A 25,990-nucleotide genomic window follows, 5' to 3' on the forward strand; every position below is an offset into this window, starting at 1 on the left:
CGCTCAGAGCTAGCGAGAGGCTGCCTGCCGGGCTATAGTCCTCAGAAAGCCCACTGAATAAAACGTATTTCTCAACTTTTAGGTTATGCTTTTTTTTTTCAGTTGACATATCTAAACGTCCAGTTTTCACCAAGACATTTTAAGACGCACAAAGGAACAGGACACTCTGTCCCACACACAGCAAAATTAACAGTTGGCAAAGCTATAGCAGAGGAACACCAGCTTGAAGGAGCAGACACCTTAGAACAGATTGTTTTCAAGTGCACGTGGAAGAGTCGCAGAGTAGACAGACCCTAGACTCGGCCATAAACCAAGTCCTAATAAAGGTAAAAGGACTGAAATCACACAAAGTATATTCTCTGACCACAATGGAGTTAAATTAGAAATCAAAAAGCGAAGGTAATTTAGGGAAAGCACAAATATTTGGAAATCAAACAATAGATTGCTAAACAGCACACACCACACACAGGTGAACGAACTGACAACGCAGATCTGAATGAAAATACAACATACCAGGATTTATGATAAACACTGAAACAGGGCTTAGCTTTCGAATCTAGCTTTAAATGCCCATATTAGAAAAGAGTGTTCCCAAAACAGTGCTCTAAGCTGTTCCCCGTTAGCATATTGATGAATGGCTAAATAATTTGTTGTATCCTTACAGTGAAATATTTTCTGGCAATAAAAAGGAATGAAGTACTGACACATGCTACGAGATTGATGAACCTCGGAGACAGTTATGTGAAGTGACAGAAGCAAATACGAGAGTCAGCATATGGTGTGGTTCCCTGTCTACAAAATGCCCATGAAAGGAAAACTTAGAGACAGAAAGCAGATTGGGGGTTGCCTGGAGCCGTGGGTGTGGGCAGGAGCACGAGAGCCCTTACTGGGAGTGTGGAAACGCTGTAAGCAAGCCTGATTTCTGGCGGAGGCTGCAGCACTCAGCAAGATTATTAAAAGTCCTTGAATGGCTGAATTTTATGAGATGTAAAATATATACCTCAATAAAACTGTTTTTTTAAAAAAGCAAAAGCTACATGCATCTATGGAAAGATGGAAAATACCTACAACCTCCCTTCTAGGTATCTCCTTCCAAAAATATTTCTCAAGAAAAAGAGGAAAAAAGTAGTGGTGTTGGCAGTGATTCCTTTACTCCCTTGAGGACTTCATGATGGTAAGGCAGATTAAAAACAAATTGATTAGTGAAACAACAGACTTGCCAAAAGAAAGAGAAAACTACAGCATGGTAGAAAACTCAAATCTATCCAAATGTCTGCCTGGTAGATGCTACTGTCATTCTTTGTACAAAATAATAAATAGCAAGAGAACCAAAATCTCAAAATCCTCAAATAATCCCATCACCTCCTGCTGCACAGGGAGTCTGCCCACCCCCCCAGTTCCTCACTGTGCTCACACCCCACCCCACGGAGAGGACACTATGGCATGGAGACCCCTCTCCACAATCACTAACCCAAGTTTCCCCCCTCTGATTATAACCCCCATCCCTTCAACTTCTTACCCATTTGACTCCCTAGACCTGTTCTTAAATCTTAAAAGACTTCAAAGTATCAAGTCGTCTGAGTTTTCCTTCCACCAGCCTTGTCATTTCTTTACCCTTTAACTGAACTGAACTGGTTCATTGTATCAATAATATATTCACTGTTAGTTAAGAGTATGTTTAGCTTGATGTATTAAAAATATAAACAACACCACAGGTGTTTATTTCTATCTGACTAGTAAACAAACAAACGAAAAAGACAACTGTAAGTTACTAAAAAATAGAGAGAAAAAAACCTGTCAACATAGAATTACATGCACAGCATGAATGCCATTCAAACTAGAGTAGATGAATTGCATTGAAAAGAATAAAATATCTGGGAATAAGTTTAACTAACAAGGTAAAAGAGCTGTACAATGAGAACTATAAGACACTGATGAAAGAAATTGAAAGACATTCCATGTCCATGGATTAGGAGAAATAATACTGTTAAAATGCCCATATTATCCAAAGCAATCTATAGATTCAGTGCAATTAATATCAAAATTCCAATGGCTTTCTTCACAGGAAGAGAAAAAACAATTGTAAAATTTGTATGGAACCACAAAAGACACTGAATAGCTAAAGCAATCCTGAGAAAGAAGAACAAAGCTTGCAGTATCACACTCCTTGATTTCAAACTATATTCTAGATATATAGTAATCAAAACAACATGGTATTGGCATAAAAAAACAGACACATATAACAATGGAACAGAGTAAAGAGTCCAGAAATAAACACATGCATATATGGTCAATTAATTTATGAAAGAGAAACGAAGAATGTACAATGGGGTAAGAACAGCCTCTTCAATGAGTGATGCTGGGAAGACATCTCTCACAGACAGAATGTCCAACAACACAGAAAAACAAGCGCAGGTGGAAGAGAGAAGTCGGGGTGGTGGCTTTTACTTTTTATTTTTAATCAAGCTAGCCTGCTGGAAATGTGGCTTATTTCTAAACATAAGACCATTTTATAGTTTATCGAAATGTCAACATACATATTTACACACAAATTTTCCTCCAATGCCGTACCATTTATCTCAGAATATAGATGATCCTTTCAGGACAATGGCCCTAGACTCGGCCTCATCTGCAGCTTTTTCTTCTGTCCCTTCCTCCAACACAGGGGCCTCTTTTGGTTTTTGGATGTTCAGTCTGCTCCCTGCCACTTATTAGTCCTTCCAGAATGTCCTCCTCCCCTTCCCTGTCTCACTTAGCTGGCACCCCTCAACCCTCTGAATTCAGTTCAAACATCACCTCAGCAGAGAAGTATCTCGACTCCCAAGAAGATCTGATTTCCTGCTAAATAATCTTGTAGCATCCTTCACCCACCACAACTGCCCTCATCTGTAGTTCATGCTTGAGGGGCAAGAGATACCCCTCCCCCTCTAAACCGTAAGCCCCATGAGATCAGGGATCCATCAGCTCTGCTCTCTGCTCCCCACTGTTCACACCTGGCCCTGCACATGTTGGCCATCTAAGCCATAGTCGTTGAATAAGTAAGGAACTAATATATCCATCAAGCTTTCTGAAGCCCCACACACCTCTTCATGTAGAAAGTATAAATTCCATCCTTGAAAGTTAGAGCAAAGGGGAAATTAAATTTATCCCTCCCTTACCCCCTCCACCTTATTTATTACAGTGTAAGAAACTCTATTCCAACAATGCATTCAGGGCTGTCACACCTCCAGCCCCAGTAAATAGGACCAATAATTGAATCATAGACTAACCGTATTATTTGAGACGTTGGCAGGTATCGTTGTTATGTTTGGAAGACTTAGCTTGACCAGCAATATATCCAAATCCATGGATGAGTCATGTCGTAACAAGGATCTACTGTACTGTTCAGATTTGGCTGGGAAATGACAGAGGTCTCCATAGCTTTCCTTGGCTCAGATCCACTGCCCTCTTGTGCAGTAAGAAAAACACCAACCTGAGAACCCAAGGCGGTAGGAGTGGAGGCAGGACCTTATTTAAAAGAAGCCCCAGAATTACTTCTACCACAGCCTGTCAGAAGATGCTTCAAAACAGAACAAAACAAAACCAAAAGGAACCCAGGGTCACCCTAGAGTCACGGCACCAAAAGGTCAATGATCGTGTTTCTAAAACAAAACTGCTGTTGCTGGATTTTTGAACGGCCAGAGTAGTTCCTTTTAAAAATGTTTTTATAACAAAAAGTGATGTCATTTTTAAGCGTGCTGCACTGTGAGCTCTAACAACAGCAGTGGTTGTTCATTCGACTGCTCCGTAGCAGGTCTCACGGTAGGAGAAGCATAGGGCGTGCCAGACTAACTGGATTCGAGTCTTGCCTACGGGACCAATGGGTTGTTGGGCAACCCATGTGCAAAATGGGTTTTATCCTGACTTTATCAGGATGAGATTAAAGGGATTAGGAGAGGGTTCACCAAAATAAAACCTGCTGAATGGCTTCCACAATATCTAGCTCATGGTAACCACTTAATAAAGGACCTTCCTTGTTATTACTGCTGTGTGCTGAATACTGTGTGAGCACCTTACCTGCACCATCTCAAGTCCTTACAACAACTCTGAGAGAGAATCATCAATATTCCCATTTCACCAAAGAGTAAATGGGAATTAAACAACTAGCTCGAGGCCACTCAGCTAGTATGTACACTAGTCACTACTCAGATCCAGACCTACTGAACTTCAGAGTCCGCAGTCATTTTTGAACTCAAAAACTGCATCATTTAATGGGCACTCAGGCTGGGTCATATTACCCTTTATTACACGCTTAACCAAACACAGTTACCCCAGTCTGCATGAGGGCTATTATTGTCTGATTTCCAAATACTTGGAGGTCAATAAATGGTCGTTCTGCTAACATGCAATATACAAACCAGTGGACTTAAAACAGCGGCCATATGTATGAAGTCTAGTTCTCAATGTCATCAGCTGTGAAGTAGTAAAATATACCCGTCCTAGAGAGTTGTTAGGAGATTTAAATAAGATTCACAAATATAGTTAGTGCAGTTCTTGGCTAAAGGTAGGCACTCAGTAAGTGCTCATTAAAAAAAAGAATACATATACATGTATATATACACAGGTTCTTATAAGGAGATAAAATCCATAAGAAAGAAAGAGAAAGAATGAAAGAAGGAAGGAAGGAAGAAAGAAAGAGAAAGAAAGAGAAAGAAAGAAAGAGAGAAGGGGAGAGAGATAGGGAGGGATGGAGGGAAGAGGGAAGGAAGGAAGGAAGCCAGGAGGGAAGGAAGGAAGGAAGGAAGGAAGGAAGGAAGGAAGGAAAGAAGGAAGGAAGGAAGGGAGAGAGGGAGGAAGGGAAAGAAAGAGAGAAAGAAAGGAAGGAAGGAAGGAAGGAAGAAAGAAAGAAAGAAAGAAAGAGAGAGAGAAAGAAAGAAAGAAGGAAGGAAGGAAAGAAAGAAGGAAAGAAAGAAAAAGAAAGGAAGGAAGGAAGAAAAAAGAAAGAAGGAAGGAAGGAAGGAAAGATAGGGAGGGATAGAGGGAGGAGGGAAGGAAGGAAGGAGGGACGGCAGGCGGGATTCAGGGCCCTGGGCTCTGTCCATCTTGGCACTCAATCACCAGGAGTTGCCTGCTGGCGGGAGGGATGCCTCCAGGTGTCTGTTTGCATCAAGGACAAGAAGCCTCCAGGGAACAGAGAACTGAAGGATGTGAACCTGCAGGCGCCGGTGCAGTGCGCTGGAGGAAAGGACATCTGGCGCTGGGCACTGCGTGTGTCAGCTGCTTGTCCTCTGAGCAGCCCCCGCGCCCTCACCTCTCCGGCCTGGGTCAAGGGCATGGAAAACGGGAGGCTGCGGGGAACCCCAGGCCCGGGGCTGCTGCATCCAGTGCTGTGTCGTCTGCTCAGCGGAGACGAGGCCAGGTTCGGGACTGGGACTGGAGAAGGCTGGATGCCGTCTAATGGGACGCGTCTGGCTCGGACAGGAGGGGAGCCGGGGGCATCCAGGGAGTTTCACCATATCTTCCACAACCTGCAGGCGTGGTCAGTGGCCTCGATGGACACTGGAGGCATGGACACGGCCACCAAGACGGAGGCACAAGAAGGCGCCCCAGGACTCCGGGCAGGAGCTGGGCTCTCCAAGAGGAAGCCTGTCTACATAGCTTGAGAGACAAAGCAGGAGAACCGCTCTTCAAGTGCTTCTGTTCAAACCCCTTTTTCTCCCCAGGCTGACACAGCTTAAGAAAATATAATCCCCCTAAAAACAAAGGGTTATAATGAATCGTCTTTAATCGTCCTTTTCAAGTCAAAAACTGAGCCTCTCCTCACCCTAACGTGCCAGCGGTCACGCTGATACTTCGTTTGAACGGTTCATCTGCCTGAGCTGATTGTGGGTGTATCTGGTGAAATCGCCTGAAAACATACCAATTCACGTGTTCTCATGGGAAAATGACGGTGATGAGCACAGCATTTCCTATAATTTCCAGATTATTATTTTTTAGTTCACTTTGGAATCCATTGACTCACTTCTGATGGAAGTAGCCAACATTTCTATTCCAAGTACAAAGAAAGGGAAAAAAAGCAGCAAAATCCCACCCTCAGAAGACAACACACAGTACACAGCTTCCAAACTTGTTCTCTGCCATCAGCTGAGCGGTGCGTTCAAGTTCCCTGTACCGCCCTTCAGTGGCTGGGTTTCCACTCCCTGTGGGAGGGGTCCCACCCCCCGGCTCCTCCAGGGAAGGCCTCCCTGGGCTCTGTGTCCTGGGGACCTTCCATGCACGGCACCCACCCCTCCCGTCCGACACTTAATCCTGGGGCGTCACCCATGTTGATTTTCAACATTGTTGTGTCAAGTCAGGGCCTTCCTGGGGCTCAGGGTGATCTTCCTCCAGTGCAGAGTCTCTATCCTGACACACGGGTGGCTTGGATCCTTGTCGTGGGAACGACGTGGACCACTGGCTCTGAGCCCTCCCGTTTCAGGGCGCCCCGCCTCAGCCTGTGTGTTTAAAGATCGTGGCTCCCAGGGACCTGTGTCCTTTTTCTTCCTTACTGCAACTTGACAAACGCTGACCCTCATCTTGGAAACGAGGGAGAATTGTGCTGTACCCGGGGAAGTCAGCACGGTTGCAGGTGCCCGACGGTCCCCCCAGGAGGGACTGGGCGGAGGGGGTCCCGTCGATGGGAGGATGCGCCCCGGCTCACGTGGCCAGTGGCTGTTCCTGTAAAGGCGCAGGTTTGTCGGGTGCTCTGTGGCGGGAAGCAGGACCACGCCCACACCTCTGCGATCACCCTCATCCCCACGTTCGCTGACACCAGGGAGTATCACCGACTGGGGAGACCCACCAGGCCGTTTCCAGAGCTCCCCCAATGCAGCTTAGAGCCAAGGGGAGCCACCTTTCAGTCGACCACAGAGAGAAAACCGAGCGTCGGGGGAACCAGGTTGAACTGTGGTCCTTCTTGTGTAAGTTCTCCCCCAGGTGGAGGATGTTCCAGCGTGTGGGATCCAAGTCTCCCTTTGCACTTTGGCCTAAAACTACTGAAACCAAGACATCCTGTACCTTCTGTCCTCCCCTTTCCATGAGTGAGGGTCTCTCCTGGGGTGGAGGATGCATTTGCCATTTTAAGCGGAACCTGCTGTTTCCCACAGTCTCCGCGAAGCACGGGGACATCTGTCCTGATGTACGGGAGCGGAAGGATGAAACCAACATTAAATGTGCAGGGGATGCCCACGCAGAGGCATTAAACTGGACGGCTTCCGGGACGGAGAAGGCAGCAGAGGCCAGGACACTGATCTCACCAGAGCCTGGAAGTAGAGAACGGTTCCTTCTTTCTGCTTCGACGCCTTTAGCGGCTTTCGAGGAGAGTCTGCAAAGGCCGCTGGCTTACACTTCCCAGCAGAAGGCGGCCTGTCCCCCAGCGCTGTGGAGGCTGCCGCCAGGGCTTTACCCCAGGAAGCAGTAGTGTCAGACCTCATCCCCTGTGAGGCTGAGAAGGTTCACACCTCTCCTCGCCTTCCCGGCCAGAGTCAGAGGGCGCGCGCGGCCCCCCATCCCCGAGGCTCTGCCCTGACCCTGAGTCTCCGCCTCAGCTTCCTCTCTAGCCTCAGTTCCCGTCACCCTTCCGAAGCACAGCTCCTGGTCTGGGTCATCACTCAGCATCAACAACAGAATTCCAAAGGTTCGCGACAACATGGCGTCTCGGGATTACTCTCACGCGCTTGACGTCCACCCATAATCACCTTAGATGGCTGCGCAGTGCCTCTGCCTCGTGATGTATCCCCCCCGTAGAGTCCGGGTCCGTGTGGCTGCCCAGGGGGTGGAGGGCAGAACCCCACCCACCCGGCTTCTAAGAGGCCTTAGGCTTCTTCAATCAGCTGTTGGTCTCTAGCCGCGGCAGAGTCGCAGTAAGGAGGCTCCAGTGTTAATACTAGTTAATAATAGATGCTAACGCTCTCCTGCTGCCCGTGAACTGGACCACCACCTGCCCTGGCAGTGGGCGACGGGGACCGGTCACTCCGTAGCGCCAGCGAGAGGTTTCCACCCGAGGTCTGAAGGTGAGGAGGGAGCACCATTATGATGCTGGCTTCAGGATAAGACTTTTACTTTTAAACGCAGGTCACAGAGCACGTTTAGAAAAGATTGCTCTGCCCGTGGTATGTGTGTGTTTCTTTTGAAACAGGTATAACTTAAGAAAATGTCTACTTTGAAAAAATCACCGCATATGAAATGAGGTTTCCATCCGGGCAAACTAGTTGGTCAGCAGTGGACCCAAGTGCCCACAAGGCTCTACGTGTCTTTCCCAGGGGCTTGCAAACAGTGTGCCCGGGTCTTCCTGGCTGGCGACGGCCACTGTCCTGGCGCAGAGGACAGGTGTCAGGGAAGCTGGCGGGACCCTCGTGTCAACCGCGTGATCTGACAGACGCGTGTTTCTGGGAAATGGCTCGCCAGGAGGTGGGCCCAGATCTCGATTAAGGGAGAAAATCATAAGCAGAGCGTGATTTAGACTTTGCGTCTCTAATCGTCTTGAAAAGTCTGCTCTTTGAAAGGATTTGGCGTGAATACCCAGGTGGATGTCTGGGCGACTCGGGTCCGGGGCTAAGCCAGGGCATCTGGGCACAGGGGCGGGCGGGCAGCGACACTCACATACTGCCCCCTCCCTGCTCAGTATGTCAGTGACACCGGCACTGATCCAGGACCTGAGCACCTGGAAGGCGTTCTGCGGACCTACTGTGTGCTCTGCGGGGCCAGGGTGGGTGCCCAGGGGACTCGGGGCGCTCCCCCTCTGGCTCCCTGAGCCTGTCTGTTCGCCGCCGCCTCTGCTGGGGACAACTTCAGCCCCCAGAGCCGGTAGACCCTCGTTCCCCAGCTGCGCCTGCACTCCCACCGGGCCCCCACTGGAGTCGGCGCCCAGACCCCTTCAGGCGTGGACACCGTGGGGTCCTCGGCCAGACCCGGGAGCGGGGCTCACACCTCCTCAACTGCTCTGCGCTGGGGGGTCCGGAGCAGCTCCGCCTCCCTCAGGAGCCCAGGGCCTCCCAGTCCGTCCCTCTCCAGGTCCACCCACCAGGCTCCCCCACTTCTCCTGCGGCCTGGCTGGCACTGGGCTGTGGCCGGAAGCCTCCCCGGGGACCCAGGGTTTCTTACAGGCTCCCAGTGGGAGCCTGGCTCCCTGTTGTCCCCGAGGAAGCACCTCAGTCCTTCTAGTAAGCGGGTGCAGACCAACCTGCCCACACGTGTACAAGCAAGCCATGTCCACGACACGGCAGCGCCCCACGCTGGGGGCAAGGAGGGTGTGTCACTCCCGTGCGCGCACACTTAGGGAGAGAAAGAGGACTTCCCGGCTGTGGGGCACCCCCATTATAGCTGGAAACACTGTTTCTTTATGGGTGGGCTTATTTCCCCAACAAAGTCCCATTAAAGACTGGAGTCCCTTCCAGGCACTTCCAGTTTTGAAAGCCACGTGGTGCTTATAGGATAAGAATGACGATCAGTGTTGTCTCCTTTTTGGGCAAAGACCACGGCAGCTCCTTAGCTAAGTGCTCAGGACTCTGGTCCAATGTCTTCCCAGAAGCCACACCCAAGGCCTGGGGTAAATGATATCAAGTTTGAAATGAAGCAACTGTGCCCCCGGTGTTACTTAGGAAAAAAGGGAGACGCACAGCGCAGACTGTGGTGGGTGGAACGGACACAGGAAGATGATAAATAGGAAGATTATAAACATTCCCTAGGGAGGAAGACTGTGGGAAGACACTCTTCGTGCTCTGACTCAGTCCTGTGATAGAAATGGTTACAACCGAGCAGTGGGATAGGTAGGGCTTGAACGTAAGCACGTTAGAGACGAGTGCCCACCCCCGCCCCAGTTCCCTAGTAGCAGTGTGACCTGACCCCTGCATCTCCCTCTCCTCACTTGCCCTTGCAGGGCTGGCTACTTTGGGGAATAACTGAGCCATGCGTGTGCAGTGCCCAGCACGGTGGGCAGCTCACATGGAACCTTCTAGAACCGCGGCCTGTATATCACCCTCCACTCCACAGACTGCCTGGCCTCAGGGTCTCGCCCACTTAGCAGACCAGGTGGGTAGCGGAGTGCCCAGCCGTGAAGGAGGACGCACAGTGGGAATCTGCCCCATCGTGGCCATTGATGCCCTGGGATGCTCGTTCCCGCCTTTGAGCCTCTGCCTGTGGGTCATCAGGGGCCCAGCGAACAACCATCCGAGGTGCCCCTGAGTTTCCAATACGATGCTTTCCTCACGACGGCCCAGCCTGATAAAAGTCTTCCCCCCTCACTCACCATCCTTTAAGCGGCATAGTGCGTTTGTAAATATCACCTGCGTTTCTACAAACACAAATAAGTCACTGTTAATTAAGAACAGACTAAAAACTCAGGGTTTAAATAATGTTCGCCTGAAATTGAGGCAACTGCAAAATGAAGTTCGGTTCAGGCCCTGGGTGTGCGGACCAAGCGTCCACCTTCCCCGAGGTGGCAGCCTTGTCAGAGAATTATGGAAAAGGACGATCGGAAAGGAAACCGGGCGTCTCCCCAACTCCACCAGTAGGTGTCTCTCTGCGCCCACAGATCCTGGAGCCCCAGCGTGCTCTCTGCCGTCCTTCCTGCTCCTCTAACTGCCCCGTCCGCAGGTACGGATAGGACGCTGCGGGCGTGGATGTCTTTGACCTTGAATGGCACATTAACTGCAGTGCAGCCACCAGAGGTAAAGGGGGTTCGAAAACCGCGCCTTGAGACGAGGTGCTGCAGACAAGTTATTCGACACGAAGTATTCAATACATCTCATTAAAAGCTGCTCCCGCGTTCAGCACGGTTTTGTGTTCGGTGTTAGATGCGCGCCCCTTCTGACCTCACCGCATTGGAGCCAGGCGGACACACACACAACCCGCGGCTGTGAGACACCCAGGAAGAACGAGCGCCATCACACCATACAGCACACCCTGGCAGCTTGCCTTCACACACACACACACACACACACACAGAGGCTCATGCTGACCTCGCTGAGCAGACATACGTGTGTACATGAGTTTTATCCACATCCCCAGAGGATGTCATGAAGCTCAGAACCTATTAGCAGAATCCTACACTCACTCTGATTATTTCCCCTTCTGCACTGGGAAATATTTGTCCCCATATCATTGGAAAAGAAATAAGGAAAGAGTATCGAACATAATTTACAGACAGAGATACCCAGGTACCCAAGGAAATACTTATTTCTCTTTCAGGGGCTGGTTGACTTTATCTGAAGCTGAGTTAAATTATGAATTAGGACCACAAATGCATACACATCTGTGTACAAACACAGGTACGTGCCGAACCAGGAGCGGCCTCACGCCTTTGTCATTCAGACTTCAAAGTTCCATATCACAGCCACTTTGTTGCTATCTAAATAGTTAAGAAATCAGCTAGGCACGATCATATTCTCCAGAGAGCACAGTCAAACCAACGACATTCCATGACTGCATATCTTTCAAGGGAGATTATCCCTCCCCCACCCGCTCCAGGGTGCCGGCCACAAACTGAAGCCAGAAGACACACGACCGTCTCCGGAGCCCGTTCTCTGCCTCGGCCCAGCATGGTTTCCTCTGGTGCCGGACTTGTTTCCTAAACTCAGTCAGATCTGCACTGCTCCCCACATGCCTACGTACCTCCATGTGCACAAGTCCCTGTGCAAAGTTAACACACCGGAGGTGCGTTCCCAAACCTCAGGAATCTGATTTATTCCCCAATCCGGCGAGGCAAGAATATGTCTTTCATGGAAAAGACGGGGTCCGGGAGAAGTCCCACCCGCACGGGGAGCCTGCGGGGAAGGGCTGGCCCTACTGTGGGGTCGCAGACCTGTCCTTTACAAAGCGGTCTACAAGTCACCTCTGTCAGCATCTTCAGAAAACAGAGCAAAGAAGAGACTGTCAGGTAAGTCACATCAGGGCCCATCCTAATAACCTTCCCGACAATTAAGGAACTAGATCACGTGGGCTTCCAAGGTCCCACGTGTCCCACAGACCACAGGGAAGGCGCAGCCCCCCCGGCGGGCTCAGTCGCAGGGAGGGGTATTTTTAAGGGCCCACTTCCTCCAGGAGAACCGTGATCCTGGGGGGAGTCGGGCCCGGGAGCCTAGAAGCTGCCCCCAGGCCGTCCTTTCTCCCCTCACGTGTCTGCCCCACAAAGGGCTGACATGTGCCCCCAGCTCCCCACACACACACTGTTGGGCCCAGTAACATCTCAGCCCCAGTGTCTTTCCTCCTCCTCCCAAGAGTCTGAGCCGTCCACCCAGGACTGCTTTCTTGCAGAACAAAACCCACTTGGGCGTGTGCTGTCCCAGTGACACATTTAAGCCCAGAGTCCATGCCTGGGCCAGAGCGCCTTTAGCCAGTGACCGAGGCCAGATGCTGGCCGACAGGAGGGGACCTTTCACAGGTGTGGCAGAGCCCCGCAGCGGCTTCCTTGTTAGGGGGTCCTGTTCTTTGGGGGGGGGGGTTCCGGCAGCCTGCCTCCATCCTTCCATCCTCACTGCCTCGCCTGGCGCCGCTGGCCCCTCGGTGGGTGTGTGAGCGGAGCACCTGTGCCCTGACTCACCTGAGCGCGGCCCCGCCTCACGGGGCCCGCAGACCTGCGTAAGGATGCTCCTCAGATGGTCCTGACACCCCTACTCCCCGCCAGTGGGTGCGGGAACGCTTCCCGACTCTGCCTGGTGTCCGCGCGATGAGGCTTCTGTAACCCAGCTTCCAGGGGGTTCCTAGCGGAGTGAATTGCTGCTCAGCTTTTAAAATGGATTCTTCAAATACACAACTTTAGCAGGTTATCTCGTGCTGTAATTACCAGCAAACAAACATCGGATGCCCTTCGCAGCTCAGTGTTGTGCGCGGGCTCTACCTGCAGCTCGGTGAGGACGGGAGAGCACGTGGCATCTGCGTTTTCCCGAGGGGGTCGCATCTCTAACACAAGTGCTTCTGCAGGAACCAGCTGGGAAGGGCGAGGAGGGCCCCTGCCCCAATAAACCAGGCCCTCCCCAAAGCAGAGGCTCAGAAACGGTGCTGTGAGGGCCCCTCCAGTCTACCGTTTGTACAGAAATCTGAGGCATGTTCACATTTTCCTGGCGCCTACGAACACCGCTCCTTCTAACATAAAGATTCATCTAAATTCCTTTCTCTGGCGTTTAAACTAGTGACTGTCGGGAGAGAAAAAAAAAGAGGGGGGGATCATTGAAAATGGGCTCCTGCATCCGGAGTGCCCGCCCCGCCCCGCACACGGCTGCCTCGCCCCGAGATTAAGAAGTTATGCGGCCTGCCACGCGCTTCCCTCTTACAAGTCTTGACTTCACACTGTTATTTTTTCACTTTTTTTTTCTCCTGGCACCTGTTCGAATCAGGAGTAGGGTGGTCTGATTGCAAATTTGTTCCTTCCTTAATCTCTAAGCAAAAGGTGGGGAGAAAATCTGGAAGGGACAGAGATGTTTGAAAATACGGTTGAAATGTCATTTTTACAATGAGCCACCTTAGCGTATTTTCAGATTGAATACCATACACAAAATCAAGGTATTTTTGCTGGTTACTAGACCAGCTTAAAAGCTTAACCAAGCAGTACTCATGAAAGCACCCTTTCTTTAAAAGCACCATGCAGCGGAGCAGCAGACATGAAGTTTGATGGCTTTATACTGAAAGAAACAGCACCATATAAAAGCAGGTAAATGTTTGAAACAATTGTCTCTAAGGGCCCATTCAGGCTTTTTTTTTCCATAAAAAAACATAGTGATGCATGAAAAGATACAAGAGATGTATCTTTGTGGAGATGTTAAGATTCACCCATCCTTCCCTCTCATCCCTGCGGTGCCCCCACTTCTCCCCGAACGCGGGTCCTTCAGGGGCTACAAAGCGCTTCTTTCAGGCACCGAGGCTAACATGGTGACACGGCCGCTCCATTTCCCGAGGAAGCGCCGCGTCCGGCTCGGCAGAGCCTCCGAGACGCGAAGCGCATCCTCAGCGCGAGGCCCCGGGAAGCCCCCTACGGGGCCCGCCGCTCACTCACTGGGGCTTTGTCCTCGCCGCTACCTTCCCTTTTCAAAAGCCAGGAGCGAACTGTTCCGTCCCCGGGCTAGCCGGACCTCTCCAGGGCCCGGGGGCCGGCCTCCCCGGCCAGCGCGGAGCCCACATCTGGAAGTCAGGCCCGGCCAGGCGGACCCGGCGCGCCCGGAGCACGGACGCCCGGCTTAGCGCGCAAGAAGGAAAATGACTTCTGCTGAAAAGACTCGAGCACTTTTTTCCTCTCCACTGAAATCCGGGGCACAGCCCGTTTGGAACCAGAATAACTTAGTCTGACAACAGATTCTTCCTCTGTTCACAGCTGTCCCAGAGGGAGGAGCTGAAATCTGAACCTCTCGGCTGTGATTGGACCCTTCTCGCAAAAGAGAGGAAAAAAAGGCCTCCCCGCCGCCACCGCGGGCTCAGTCCGCGAGGAGCCCGCGACCTGGCGGCGCCGCACGCGCACCTGCCGGGGCCGCGATGCTGTAGGACCGCGCGTCCCGCGCCCCGCGCCGCCGCCAGGATGCCGCGCTCATTCCTGGTCAAGAAGCATTTCAACGCCTCCAAGAAGCCCAACTACAGCGAGCTAGACACACACACAGGTAAAGGGGGGGCCCGAGGTCTGCATCTCCATCTATCTATAAATAGGTAAACGCAGGGGCGCGCGTCCGCTCAGCTTCTGTTACAAAAGAGCTGGAGACCGAGCTGTTTGCCTCGAAACAGGGTCGCGAAACAGCGGTCATTCCTCTGATCATCCAGGCTCAGGTTTAATTCAAAACTTTCAAACTCTGAACTGGCTAGGAGAACTTCCTTGGGCTCGTCCATCGTCCTGTTCCAAAGCGTGTACATACTTGCATAATGAGTACGTGGAGGGTGGGTGAAGCGCTGCGTAAACGTTGAATTACTGCTTTTTCCCCCATGTAATAAGGCTCCTTTCCTGCAGAAAGCGGCGTGATTTACGCCGATCTTTGTACTCACAGGCGTAAGCCCTGCGACCAGCCCACGCATAAAATGGAAGAGAGCTTTTCTGTATCTCTGAAAAGAGTGGGTAGGTTTTCCCCTCGCTGGGCTGCGCTCGCTGACCGCAGTGTGCCGGGGACACAGACGTGCCTTAAGGACAGTGGCCGCGAGCAGCAACGGTGGAAAAGAAATGTCCTCCCAACGCCTGCGCCTCTTACAGAGTCTGTCTTCTCATAAGCACGCCCCGCGCGTGTGGCCAAGCAGATTCTTCGTGCGTTTTTGAAGCTACGTTTCAGCTCACTCTCCTCTCCCCTCCTCTCTCCTCCCCAGTGATTATCTCCCCGTATCTCTATGAGGGCTACCCCGTGCCTGTCATCCCCCAGCCGGAGATCCTCAGCTCGGGAGCCTACAGCCCCATCACCGTGTGGACCACAGCAGCTCCCTTCCACGCCCCGCTGCCCACCGGCCTCTCTCCTCTGTCGGGATACCCCTCATCCTTGGGGCGAGTGAGCCCCCCTCCGCCATCTGACACCTCTTCCAAGGACCACAGCGGCTCCGAAAGCCCCATTAGCGATGAAGAGGAAAGATTACAATCCAAGCTTTCAGACCCCCATGCCATCGAAGCTGAAAAGTTTCAGTGCAATTTATGCAGTAAAACCTATTCGACCTTCTCTGGGCTGGGCAAACACAAGCAGCTGCACTGTGACGCCCAGTCAAGGAAGTCTTTCAGCTGCAAATACTGTGACAAGGAGTATGTGAGCCTGGGCGCCCTCAAGATGCACATCCGGACCCACACGTTACCTTGTGTCTGCAAGATCTGCGGCAAGGCGTTCTCCAGACCCTGGCTACTTCAAGGGCACATTAGAACTCACACTGGTAAGAGAAAACCTAGTCAGGGACGTTACTGATGGACCGAAGGAAGCTCTGGGCTGGCTGTCGGATTTGCATTAAGTGGCGACACGGGGCCTTTAATGATGGATGGTCATTTTTAGCTACTGCCTGACGCCTCGAAAAATCGTCAGAGCACCAAGGGCTCCATTGCTTGCTAACACCCTCCGCTCCCGGGACCGCAAACAAGCATTTAGACTTTGGAAAGTAGATCCAGGAGGTTTGGTCTCAAAGATCAGTTAGCAAAACAGGAAAGATGTGCTTGAATGTGTGTTCTATGAAATGGCTCCCGAGAGTCAGCAAGTACAAACGGCGCTATCCCGGTCAATTGATTAGGGGGACAGAGAGATGAAGGCGTTGGGTTTGGGGTTTGGATGGTTTCATTCTTGCTGTGCTGTCTCTCGCCCCACAGCAAGCTGGATGGTTAGAGCTGAACTGCTTTCCGTTGTTTGCTTTTGTTTTGTTTTTGCTGCCGAATTTTCTATTCCTAGCACAAAATTACCCTTCAGGGAGTCGAGGCGTTTATCCAGGCTTTGTCATACAAGAAAGGAGGGAAAAGGGGAAAGGTTGGGAAATTTGGGGAGGAGCTGACCGTTAGCTGCACCTGCTGAAGCAGAGAGCCTTGACAAGCGAAGCCCTGGGACGACAGGAATTATTCCTGCGTGACTGGTGGCAGGAATCGTATTCTTAAGTTTTTTTTAATTTGATTTTTTTTTTTTAATGCAACAGTCACATTTGTCTTAAAGGGCCAGATATTAAAACAAGTATCTGTTCTGGAGGGTTTGAACCAAGTGTGGCTGTTTCTCGTGCTTTGGGCTAAAGGTGGTGGTTGCTCATAAGCGTTATCTGGCTTTGCGTTTCCTCTGAAAACACTGATTGTCTTTCTTTCTCCCCCCGCCCGCCCCCCCACCCCGTCCCACTCCCCAGGGGAGAAGCCTTTCTCCTGCTCTCACTGCAGCAGGGCCTTTGCAGACAGGTCAAATCTGAGGGCTCATCTGCAGACACACTCGGACGTCAAGAAATACCAGTGCAAGAACTGCTCCAAAACCTTCTCCCGAATGTCTCTTCTGCACAAACACGAGGAATCGGGCTGCTGTGCGGCACACTGAGTGACACAACCCATGTTTACTCAAGCAGAAGGCATTTCTTCACTCCGCCTCCGAATGACAAGTAAAAGTCCAAAGGCATTTTCTCTTGTGCTTACCGACCAAAGAATATGTATACACACACACACACACACGCACACGCACACACACACACAGAGCTTCAAGAGCACGGGCATCCATGTGTGTCAAGTTAATCCTTTCCATGTGAAGTTTAACATTACTATATATTTACTGACAGCTAGATGGAGAGGATAAAAGACAAGAATCTTTCTCTTCAGAGATGAAGCAAAAAGCACATTGTGCATCTTTTCTTACTAAGAAAGAATTCAAAGATTTACATCGCTGCCAAATCATTTCACTGAAAAGAACAGTGTTGCCTTGTAATGGAATTTGTAATAGAACTTCCTATAGGAGGAGAATCTGCCAGACCCTATCTCAGGTGCCTTAGAAAGTATTCCGAGTTTACTTCATTACGTGTCTGATGTCAGGTCACCATCCTCGAGCTAAAGCCTGTTTTGATTACTGGTCACGCTTTAAACTGTGTTTTTAAGGGAGGGAGGGAGGGGGAGAGAGGGGGGGAGAGAGGAAGAAAGAACAAGAAGAAAAAACACAGGAGAATGTATTAAAAGTGGGGGTTTTTGTTCTTTTTTTTTTTGCCAATAACTATACGTGCCTTGGGGGAGACGGGAAAGACTAGCTTTGAACATTCCTGGTGCATATGCTCCATGTCATACTTTTTTAAAGAATTTTTGATGATTTTCTAAAAATTTTAATTTTTTAAATTTTAATGATTTTCTAACGATGGGAATAAGTGCAACAAAGGATTTTTAGAAACTCTGTGATGTACTTAAACTATTTTAAACGCATACAAGAAATGCAATCCACACAGCACTCTTTGCAACTGCCTTTTTAATTAATTGTATAGTTGATGAGTCCATGTAAATTTGTGTTTATTTTTATATGATTGAATGAGTTTTGTATGAAAGTGAGAAGTTGTCTATAGCTAATGCCTATAAACAACCTGAAGACTTGTGAAATTCACGTTTCTTTTTTAAAAAACAATTTTCAAGGTTCTTTTTTACAATAAACATTTTTGATTTAAAATCTGTTGTTTGTATACTTTCAGAGACTTTGCTTACTTCATGATTAGTACCACCAAAGAGCTGCATGAAGAACTGTTTCGTTTGTTAATAAGAGAAAAAGTGAATAGTGTTCATTATGCATGTGAATGTCGTTTTATGTGTTTGATTATAGCAAAGCAATCGGTCAGTATTTTTTCTTTACTCTTAAGATAATACTGTTACATTCAGAAAGACCACGTCCTAATGGGAGTTTGTTAGCAGTATCTCTTTAACAAAAATCATGCTTTCTGAGTGCTAAAAATATTCTCCTTATTAATAGTCAAGAATATTTTTCAAAAATTTTTCTTCTTGATGACTTGATTGTTTTGGCTTTATGAAATCAGATTACAATTACTTGTTGTAATCAGTGCTTGTCACATAGGCCACTAGAACAGTTTAAGGATTTTAAAAGAAATATTTAATGATATATAAGAAGAAAAATAGAACTTCTGCTTGAAAAGATCAGGAAAAAATGGATTTATTATAAATTATACAAGTTGGAAGATTAAACCGTGCAAAGAAACCCCACGTCTAGTGGGATGAGCTAAGCTGCAGTCTGAGCGGTGCAGAGCTAAGTTTCCCTTTATGGTATTTTGAAGAGGCACCACCCACACCCAACGTGCACTGAATCAAACAGGGCAGGACCAGCCAGACCACATACAAGCACATGCTTACCAAACGCCGTGGACGAACTCACAAGTCAAGATGTTAACCAAGTGTCGCAGGCACTGTGACAACCACCAAGCTGTGTGTTTAAACCCAAACTCCAAACCTGTGGTGTGGTTATTTCACTATTAATCACTTCTCTCTGGTTTGCTCAGAACTTGGAGAATTATTTTTCCTTCTAATGTTCTTGTGATGCAAATAAAAGCTAGAACTAGTATCTCAAAGATGTTAGCAATACCAGTATATTCCCTTAATGTTCACACACATTCCACTATGTGTTACATTTAAATTTTAGTCAACATATATAAGGAGGGTGCATGTGACTAAAAAAAAACCCCCTCAATTTAATACTCTATGCTTAATTTTTTTCATATCTCAGGATATATATCTCAAAGACAAAATTATTTGGAGAGCAATTTCTAAATGTAAAAGAAATGGCCGGTAGCTTGTCTGGGACAATCTAAAGTCAAAAATGACGGCTTTCGTTAGTGTATATGGCATATAAATGATACCTGGAAGTTTGCAGGCCAGGTAATACGTAGAAATATCCCACAAGGGACACGTGTGGGTGAGTCACATCCCTGCAGACATCTGGTTCGTCCTCCCAGGAACCACATCAGCCCACTTTCCTTTCCTCGTCAGTAGAGCTACAGGCAAGTCGTTTCTTAGTGTCCAAAACGCAAACAGATAATTTTCTAAAGGGAAAAGTCTGTTCATTCGTTTAATTTCCTAGTGAAGCATTAGTGGTAATATTTTTGCAATATATTTCTGCTTTGTCCTCACCATTCTCACTTCATTCATGATTTAAATATTCTACTTTCATTAAGGTCACATGAGTTTGAATTACGGGACATCAATCAGACACTGAGATTTTCTACAAATACAGCTCAGTCATTTTTTAGATCTTTTAGCATTTTTGCAAGGTCTTTGACTACACGTCCTCTAATACATAAGACGTGGCTCAGATGTCACATACTTTGAATACTTTTCCAAATTCACCCTTTCTGAGAGATTTATATCATTTACGATGTGGTGCTTATCTCACTGCGTGGCAGTTTTGTTCTTTTTTTTTTTAAAGATTTAATTTTTTATTTATTTTTGGCTGCGTTGGGTCTTTGTTGCTGCACGCAGGCTTTCTCTAGTTGCGGCGAGTGGGGGCTGCTCTTTGTTGCGATGTGCGGGTTTCTCACTGCGGTGGCTTCTCTTGTTGTGGAGCACGGGCTCTAGGCGTGTGGGCTTCAGTAGTTGTGGCACGTGGGCTCAGTAGTTGTGGTGCATGGGCTTAATCGCTCCACGGCATGTGGGATCTTCCCGGACCAGGGATCGGACCCATGTCCCCTGCATTGGCAGGCAGATTCTTAACCACTGTGCCACCAGGGGAGTCCCGAATAGGAATTTTTTTTTTTTTTTTTGCGGTACGCGGGCCTCTGACTGTTGTGGCCTCTCCCGTTGCGGAGCACAGGCTCCAGACCCGCAGGCTCAGCAGCCATGGCTCACGGGCCCAGCTGCTCTGCGGCACGTGGGATCTTCCTGGACCGGGGCACGAACCCGTGTCCCCTGCATCGGCAGGCAGACTCTCAACCACTGTGCCACCAGGGAAGCCCTAGACAGAACATCTTAAAGCATAATTTCCCAGTAACCAGCACATCTGCTGGAACACAGACATCAACACATGTTTGTTGAATGAATAAATGAATAAAATAATAGAAATTGGTGACATATAGCCTGCAGATCTAAACTAAATTTAACATATTCCCCTTTATTGCAAAGAGTCTTGATAATTTTTGAGAGCTCCTCTAAGCAAATATGCTGGTGTGTCTCCTAACTTAGTGATGACATCCTGCTGCCAGTAGGGAGGATGCGCCAAACAGTGGATAAAGGGCAAATGCAGGGCACAGGGACCAGGTCTGATAGACATTCTGAGAGCCTGAGCTTTGGAAACTGTGGTTTTAGTAATAGGGACGTGTTCTAATAAGCCTACTCAGTGTCTGGAATTTGTTTCCTATAATACGAGACAGGGTGGTGCAGTAGGAAGAGCTCCAGCTTTAAAAAAAGCAACATATATGTTTGTATTATCGGCTTTATGTCCTTATGCAACTTACTTAACCCCTCAGTGCCCTGTTTCCTAAAGTGTATAAGAGGACGGGATCCTTAGCGTCCCCGCTCAGGACTGACAGTGCCGGACACGGACAGGCCTTGTACAGCACAGGGTCAAGCCCATGATGCTATTACTCAGCATTGAGCTACACCTGCTCCCGAGCCTGATGCCACCTCACCTGGGTCACATCCAACGGCCACGGGTTCTCGGTGCTGCTGGTCTTTTACGGGTAAAGAGACTGAACTCAGAGAGTTTGGAAAATGGAGCCAGGGTTAGAAGAGGCCTTGAGCTGCAAAACTGAAATCCAAACCCAGATTCTTCCGGCTCCCAAGACCCTGCTTCTTCCGCTGCTTGTGGGGAGGGAGGGCCCGCTGGGCCACACAGGCCACGGCCACCACGATGCAGGCACACAGCAGAGGCCACTGAGAAGAGCAAGATGACGTGGCCCCCAGATTCAACAGTGCAGGGCTGCCTTTAGGAGCCGGTGTAATTCAGGAATTACCCAACCACGTCTAGCTCCATTCGAGAAGCCCTGCTGGCCCCTTTCTTCCAGGGCCGCCGGCAGGCCCCACTCCCCGACGGCTCCCCTGCGCCCTCCTGGGGCCCCGCAAGCCCGTTTCCTCTCTCGCCCGAGCTGAGAGGCAGCTGGCCTCCATCCTGGGCCATTAACACTTCATCTTCTGAAGGCCACGGCCGTTCCCTCATACACCCACGTTCCTTACCCCGGCTTTTATCTCCCCAGACGAGAAAGGCTTCCAAGTCAAGCACCATTTCTTTCACCACTAAAATGTGCACACTCTGGGGTAATGAGGCAGTTATAATTGTGAAAAGTCTAAGGCTCTTCTGGCTAAGATCCACTTCCGAGGAGTTGTCCCTGGTTCGGATACTGGAAACACTGTGAGCAAAATTCACTTACGCATGAGTGTTCCGTCATCACGGGAAGCAAGAGTTCTCCAGTGAGACGGCTTCTCCCCCATTCTTATCTTCTCACCAGAGGTAGATGGAGAACAGAAGCATTCCACTCACCTGAGACGGACACAGGTGGACGGGAAACCCTCTGGTTTAATTTTCAGGGATAAATGTGTGTCCACGAGCACAGGGCCAGAGCTATGTGCGAAGCGAGGGGCCGGCCCCTCGGGCGTCCAGGAAGTAATCGCTACCCTGTGGGCGGGTGCGCTTCAAAAGCAGCGCGCATGGCAACCCTTCCGCCCTGGCCCTCGTCCAGGCCGCAGACAATGAGCGCTTCAGCGGAGGACGTGGCGCCACGTCCCCGTCCCGGGACCCCAGAGGGGCTGGCGAAGCATTTATAGTCGTGAGTGGAAGGTCTTCTGCCAGCAGGAGACGGCGTGCTTATATGTTCTGGGCGCTCCCTCACTTAATTAGGCTCCTGTGCTTATAACCCTCTCGGCCAGTTGCTTGGGAAGATGACCTGTAGAGACGATTTGCGAGTTATCACTAACTAGTTTTCTTAGACAACGGCCGAGGGACAGTTAGGGCGGCAGGGAAGGATGGATGACTTTCTCCAGGGGGTTATTCTGGGCTGGAACTTACCTCCCCACACCCGCCCTCCCAGGGAAGGACTTGTGCCCCTACGTAGTCAGGAGGGAGCAAGGGCTGGTTCTAAAAAGTGGGAAGGAAAGACTCAAATGAGGTGAAATTGCGAGACACTCTTTTAACAAAGACAGCGAATGGTCATTATAGTTCTGAGCGACCCACCAGACGCGTAGAGGGTTAGCGCTCTCCGGTGGCGTGCGGCGCTTTTATTCAGATCCGGCAGAAAAGACGGTGAAAGAGGCCACCACTCGGGCCACACAATCTCGCGGAGCTGCAGGCCCCGAGGCCCATCGGAGCCCCCACCTGTCAGACCTCCGTGTGCGGGGGGTCACCCTGGCTCTCAGTGGGGCGTCGGGAGCGGGCCTGAGCATTTCGAGCCAGCTTCCAGGTGATGGACACGAGGCTGATCCTGGAACCTCACCCCGAGGAGCCGGGCTGTGACCACGCTCAGCTCCCGGCCCGCCCGCTCCCCGCACAAGCTGAGGGCGGCAGACGACGTCCACGGAAGCGGCGCCTCTCCTCCCGGCCGCCCTGCCCATACCACCCACCTGCCCCCTGATCTGCACAGCGAGTGACGCTCTAACGCTCTGACTATGTCTCAGTCCTCCTCCACCTTTGGGCCCAGAAGCACACACCGGCTCCTTCCACTCACACCCCAAGGCTGGGCCCTGCTCTCTGCAGAGAGGCTTCTAACTGTGCTTTCACCCCAAAGGGAGAAAAGCAACCACACTGGCAAGGCTGACCTGGGGGTGGCCCCCAGGACCCAGAGGTGGGGTCCAGCCTGGGCGCCCTCAGCACCCAGCAGCTCCCCGGGCCTCCTCCCGGGATGCCCGTGGCCACCTCGGGGAGCAGCTGCGGAGGCGTTTCCTGCCTGATTACCTTGTATCTTTGAAAAGTATTTGACTTTCTGCCAAGTGGAAATTAGTTGACGGATTTTTTTCTCTAGTTTTCTCTCGTTACCTTTACTATGTCATTTTAAGTTAATTCTGTATTACTGATTAATGTTTATGTAAAATTGCAAATAGACATTCTTAGGAGAAAAGTATTTTCTCTGAACTGATGACAAGTAACCCTTTCCTCTCTTAAATGTTTTTCTTTCATAATACCCAAACTTATCCAAAATACAATAAAAGGATGATAGATAATTAAGTTGAGGATTGTTTTACTTGCGAAGTGTCTCGTGGAATGAGTAACGTGTAACAGTAGTCAGCTGATCCTTGAAGCACACGGGCTTGAGCTGTACGGGTCCATTTATTAGTGAATAGTTTTCACTAAACACTGCAGCACCGTACGATCTGCGGCTGGTTGAATCCACAGGTACTGGGGCCACCTGTGAAGTTACACACAGATTCTTCACCTGTGGGGCGTTCGGGACCCCTCACCTCCACCCACGTTGTTCAAGGGTTAGCTGTATGCGTAATGAAGGATTCCCTATTTCTTACGTTAGTTACTGTTTGGTGAAGAAATTTCATATTATTGACAATGTACTGATGACCTTGGGTTCTCTTATTTTATAGAGTAAACTTGTTTTAAAACCTTATTTGTCAAAACAACATAGAATGGAGATCACGTCGTCCTAAGCCTATAGAATGTAAATGAAGTAAGGTTTGAATCATAACAGGGCAAATTCAGCAGGAATTACCTAAAGAAATAGGTAAGAACCAACGTCAGGTTCGGGGGGTGATACCCTGCAAAATGCCGTAAAGCATCACCAGGCGCCGCACTGGCCCAGCGTGGGCGTCCTCTTCAAGGTGGCCATCAGTCGGGTCCAGACAGCCCCATCTTGCTTAACCTGAGCTTTGCTTGGTCGCTAGGAGGTCTGCCCCCCGATGGTGGGACAGACACCGCGGGCTGACCCAGGGGCAGAGGCAGAGAGGGCGCCTGGGTGTTAGCACGTCCGTGGAGCTGCGCGGTTCTGCCCTTCTCCAGTTGTGCTTGTCCCGCGTGCGCGTCGGGCTTTGCTCCTCTGCCCTGCTCGCAATCGTAAGTTATACGCACTGTGGGTAAAGGCATTCTGCTGAGTCCAGGTCTAAAACGCACACCTGGTCCCCCACTGAAGCACGCTGACCACAACCCCCCTTCCCGTCTCCTGCAGCAGGAATGGGGGTGATGTCTGGATCTGCCATAGCTCTGGGGGAACTAGAGGCCCTTCCAGCCTCCGCGTGTCCTGAAGACCAACAGACGGAGAGGCCCAGCCCGTGTCTCTGCAGCATCGGGGGTGAGGTGGACAGAGCGGAAGGAACCTCCAGGGGCCGTGGCAGGGTTGGGGGAGCACAGGCTGCTTGGTGGCTCTCAGACTTGAGAGAGCATCGGAATCAGGTAGGTGGAAACACAAACTGCTGGTCCCACCCCCAGAGCTCGGCATCAGCGGGCTGGCAGGGGACCCAAGAGCCTGCATTTCTCCCAGGCTCCCAGGTGAGGCTGGGGCAGGTGGTCTGGGACCACCTCTGAGGAGGGCAGGGTACCGGGAAGGGAGGGGTCAGAGGCCCGGCTGCTGCAGGTCGTGGACGAGTTCAGAATCCTCTCTCTCACTGCCGTTCACTGCGTCCTACAATTCGCCAAGCAATGCAGGGACTAGGCACTTGACAGAAAGGGGGATCGGAGAAGACCTCCCAGTGAAAAGCTGAGAAGGAAACAGCACACACCTGTTCTGAACGATTCCAAACTCTTTATAAATTCCTCTACAGCATAGCGGCTCTCAAAGAGTTTGAAATCAAGCTGAAAAGATACGGTATAAAATTCAGAGTGGAGGAGAGGTGGGAGCAGAGCTTCCCTGCACGATAGCAACGATTTTACGGAATGAAAGAGAAAGAAAAGGATAGCTACCATCGCTGCAAAGATTTCCTTATAAAATTAAACTGGGTGAGAGTCCAGGCATCTTTCCCCATGTATTAGTATTTTTAAATCATTTTCTTGCGTTTATAAGCTACAATGAATGAACTCATTTGGAATAATTGGGCTTTTACTGGTGGGATAAACACTGATCAGCTACAGATTTCCCTCCATGAACCCAGCCAGACAAGCCCCTCTTAGATTCTGTGTTTTAAATCGAAGATGTAAAAGGGTCTTTTGTGTTACTGCTTTCCTGAGGCAATAAAAAAGAATTAGAAGAAAAGGCAATTCTAAAGTGTAACTTTTGGAGTTTTACAATTTAGGAAGATCTGGAGGCCTCCGGGGTGGAGCTGCTGCTAGGGTGCTGGCCGGACCCAGGGCGGGAGCCTCGTCAGGGGACGCCAGCTTGGTCCTCTCTCCTGCCAACGTGGAACAGCCCAGGCGACTTTCCAGGAAGGTGTCCTGATCCATTTTAAAGACAGCCATTCTCTTTTTTCAATTTCAGATCTTAAACAAGGAAGGGGCTGCCTTTTCATTTGTCCTTCGGAAATTGATGTTGGACAACATAAACATCAATGTTATGACGTTTTAAAAAGAACTGACGGCCACAGCCCCGTTGTAATCGAGGCCGTTCTGGTCCGTGGTCCCAGCACAGAGCACAGTGGGGCTCCCGGGGCTCTGGGCCCGGCTGTCCAGGCTCTACATGTGGCCTCGCTGCGGCGTGGACTGCTCCTGAGTCCAGATGGGTAAGGAGCGCACAGCGGATT

The 25,990-nt window shown here is 50.0% G+C and overlaps 1 protein-coding gene across 1 annotated transcript; it reads left to right on the forward strand.

The window, feature by feature from the left end:
* The first annotated feature begins 14,437 nt into the window (after positions 1–14,437).
* SNAI2 (snail family transcriptional repressor 2) lies at positions 14,438–17,951 on the forward strand. The gene is made up of 3 exons (XM_079901780.1): positions 14,438–14,600; positions 15,289–15,834; positions 16,774–17,951. The coding sequence occupies exons 1-3, from the start codon at positions 14,522–14,524 to the stop codon at positions 16,953–16,955; spliced, it is 807 nt and encodes a 268-aa protein (XP_079757906.1). The 5' UTR covers positions 14,438–14,521; the 3' UTR covers positions 16,956–17,951.
* Positions 17,952–25,990: the final 8,039 nt, after the last annotated feature.

This window comes from Stenella coeruleoalba (genome assembly GCF_951394435.1).
Source record: "Stenella coeruleoalba genome assembly, chromosome: 17".
Lineage (NCBI taxonomy): Eukaryota > Metazoa > Chordata > Mammalia > Artiodactyla > Delphinidae > Stenella > Stenella coeruleoalba.

Coding starts and splice junctions, on each gene's coding strand:
- SNAI2 (XM_079901780.1), top strand. CDS start 14,522: ATGCCGCGCTCATTCCTGGTCAAGAAGCATTTCAACGCCTCCAAGAAG. Junction 14,601..15,288: donor CGAGCTAGACACACACACAG/GTAAAGGGGGGG, acceptor TCTCCTCCCCAG/TGATTATCTCCCCGTATCTC. Junction 15,835..16,773: donor GCACATTAGAACTCACACTG/GTAAGAGAAAAC, acceptor CCCACTCCCCAG/GGGAGAAGCCTTTCTCCTGC.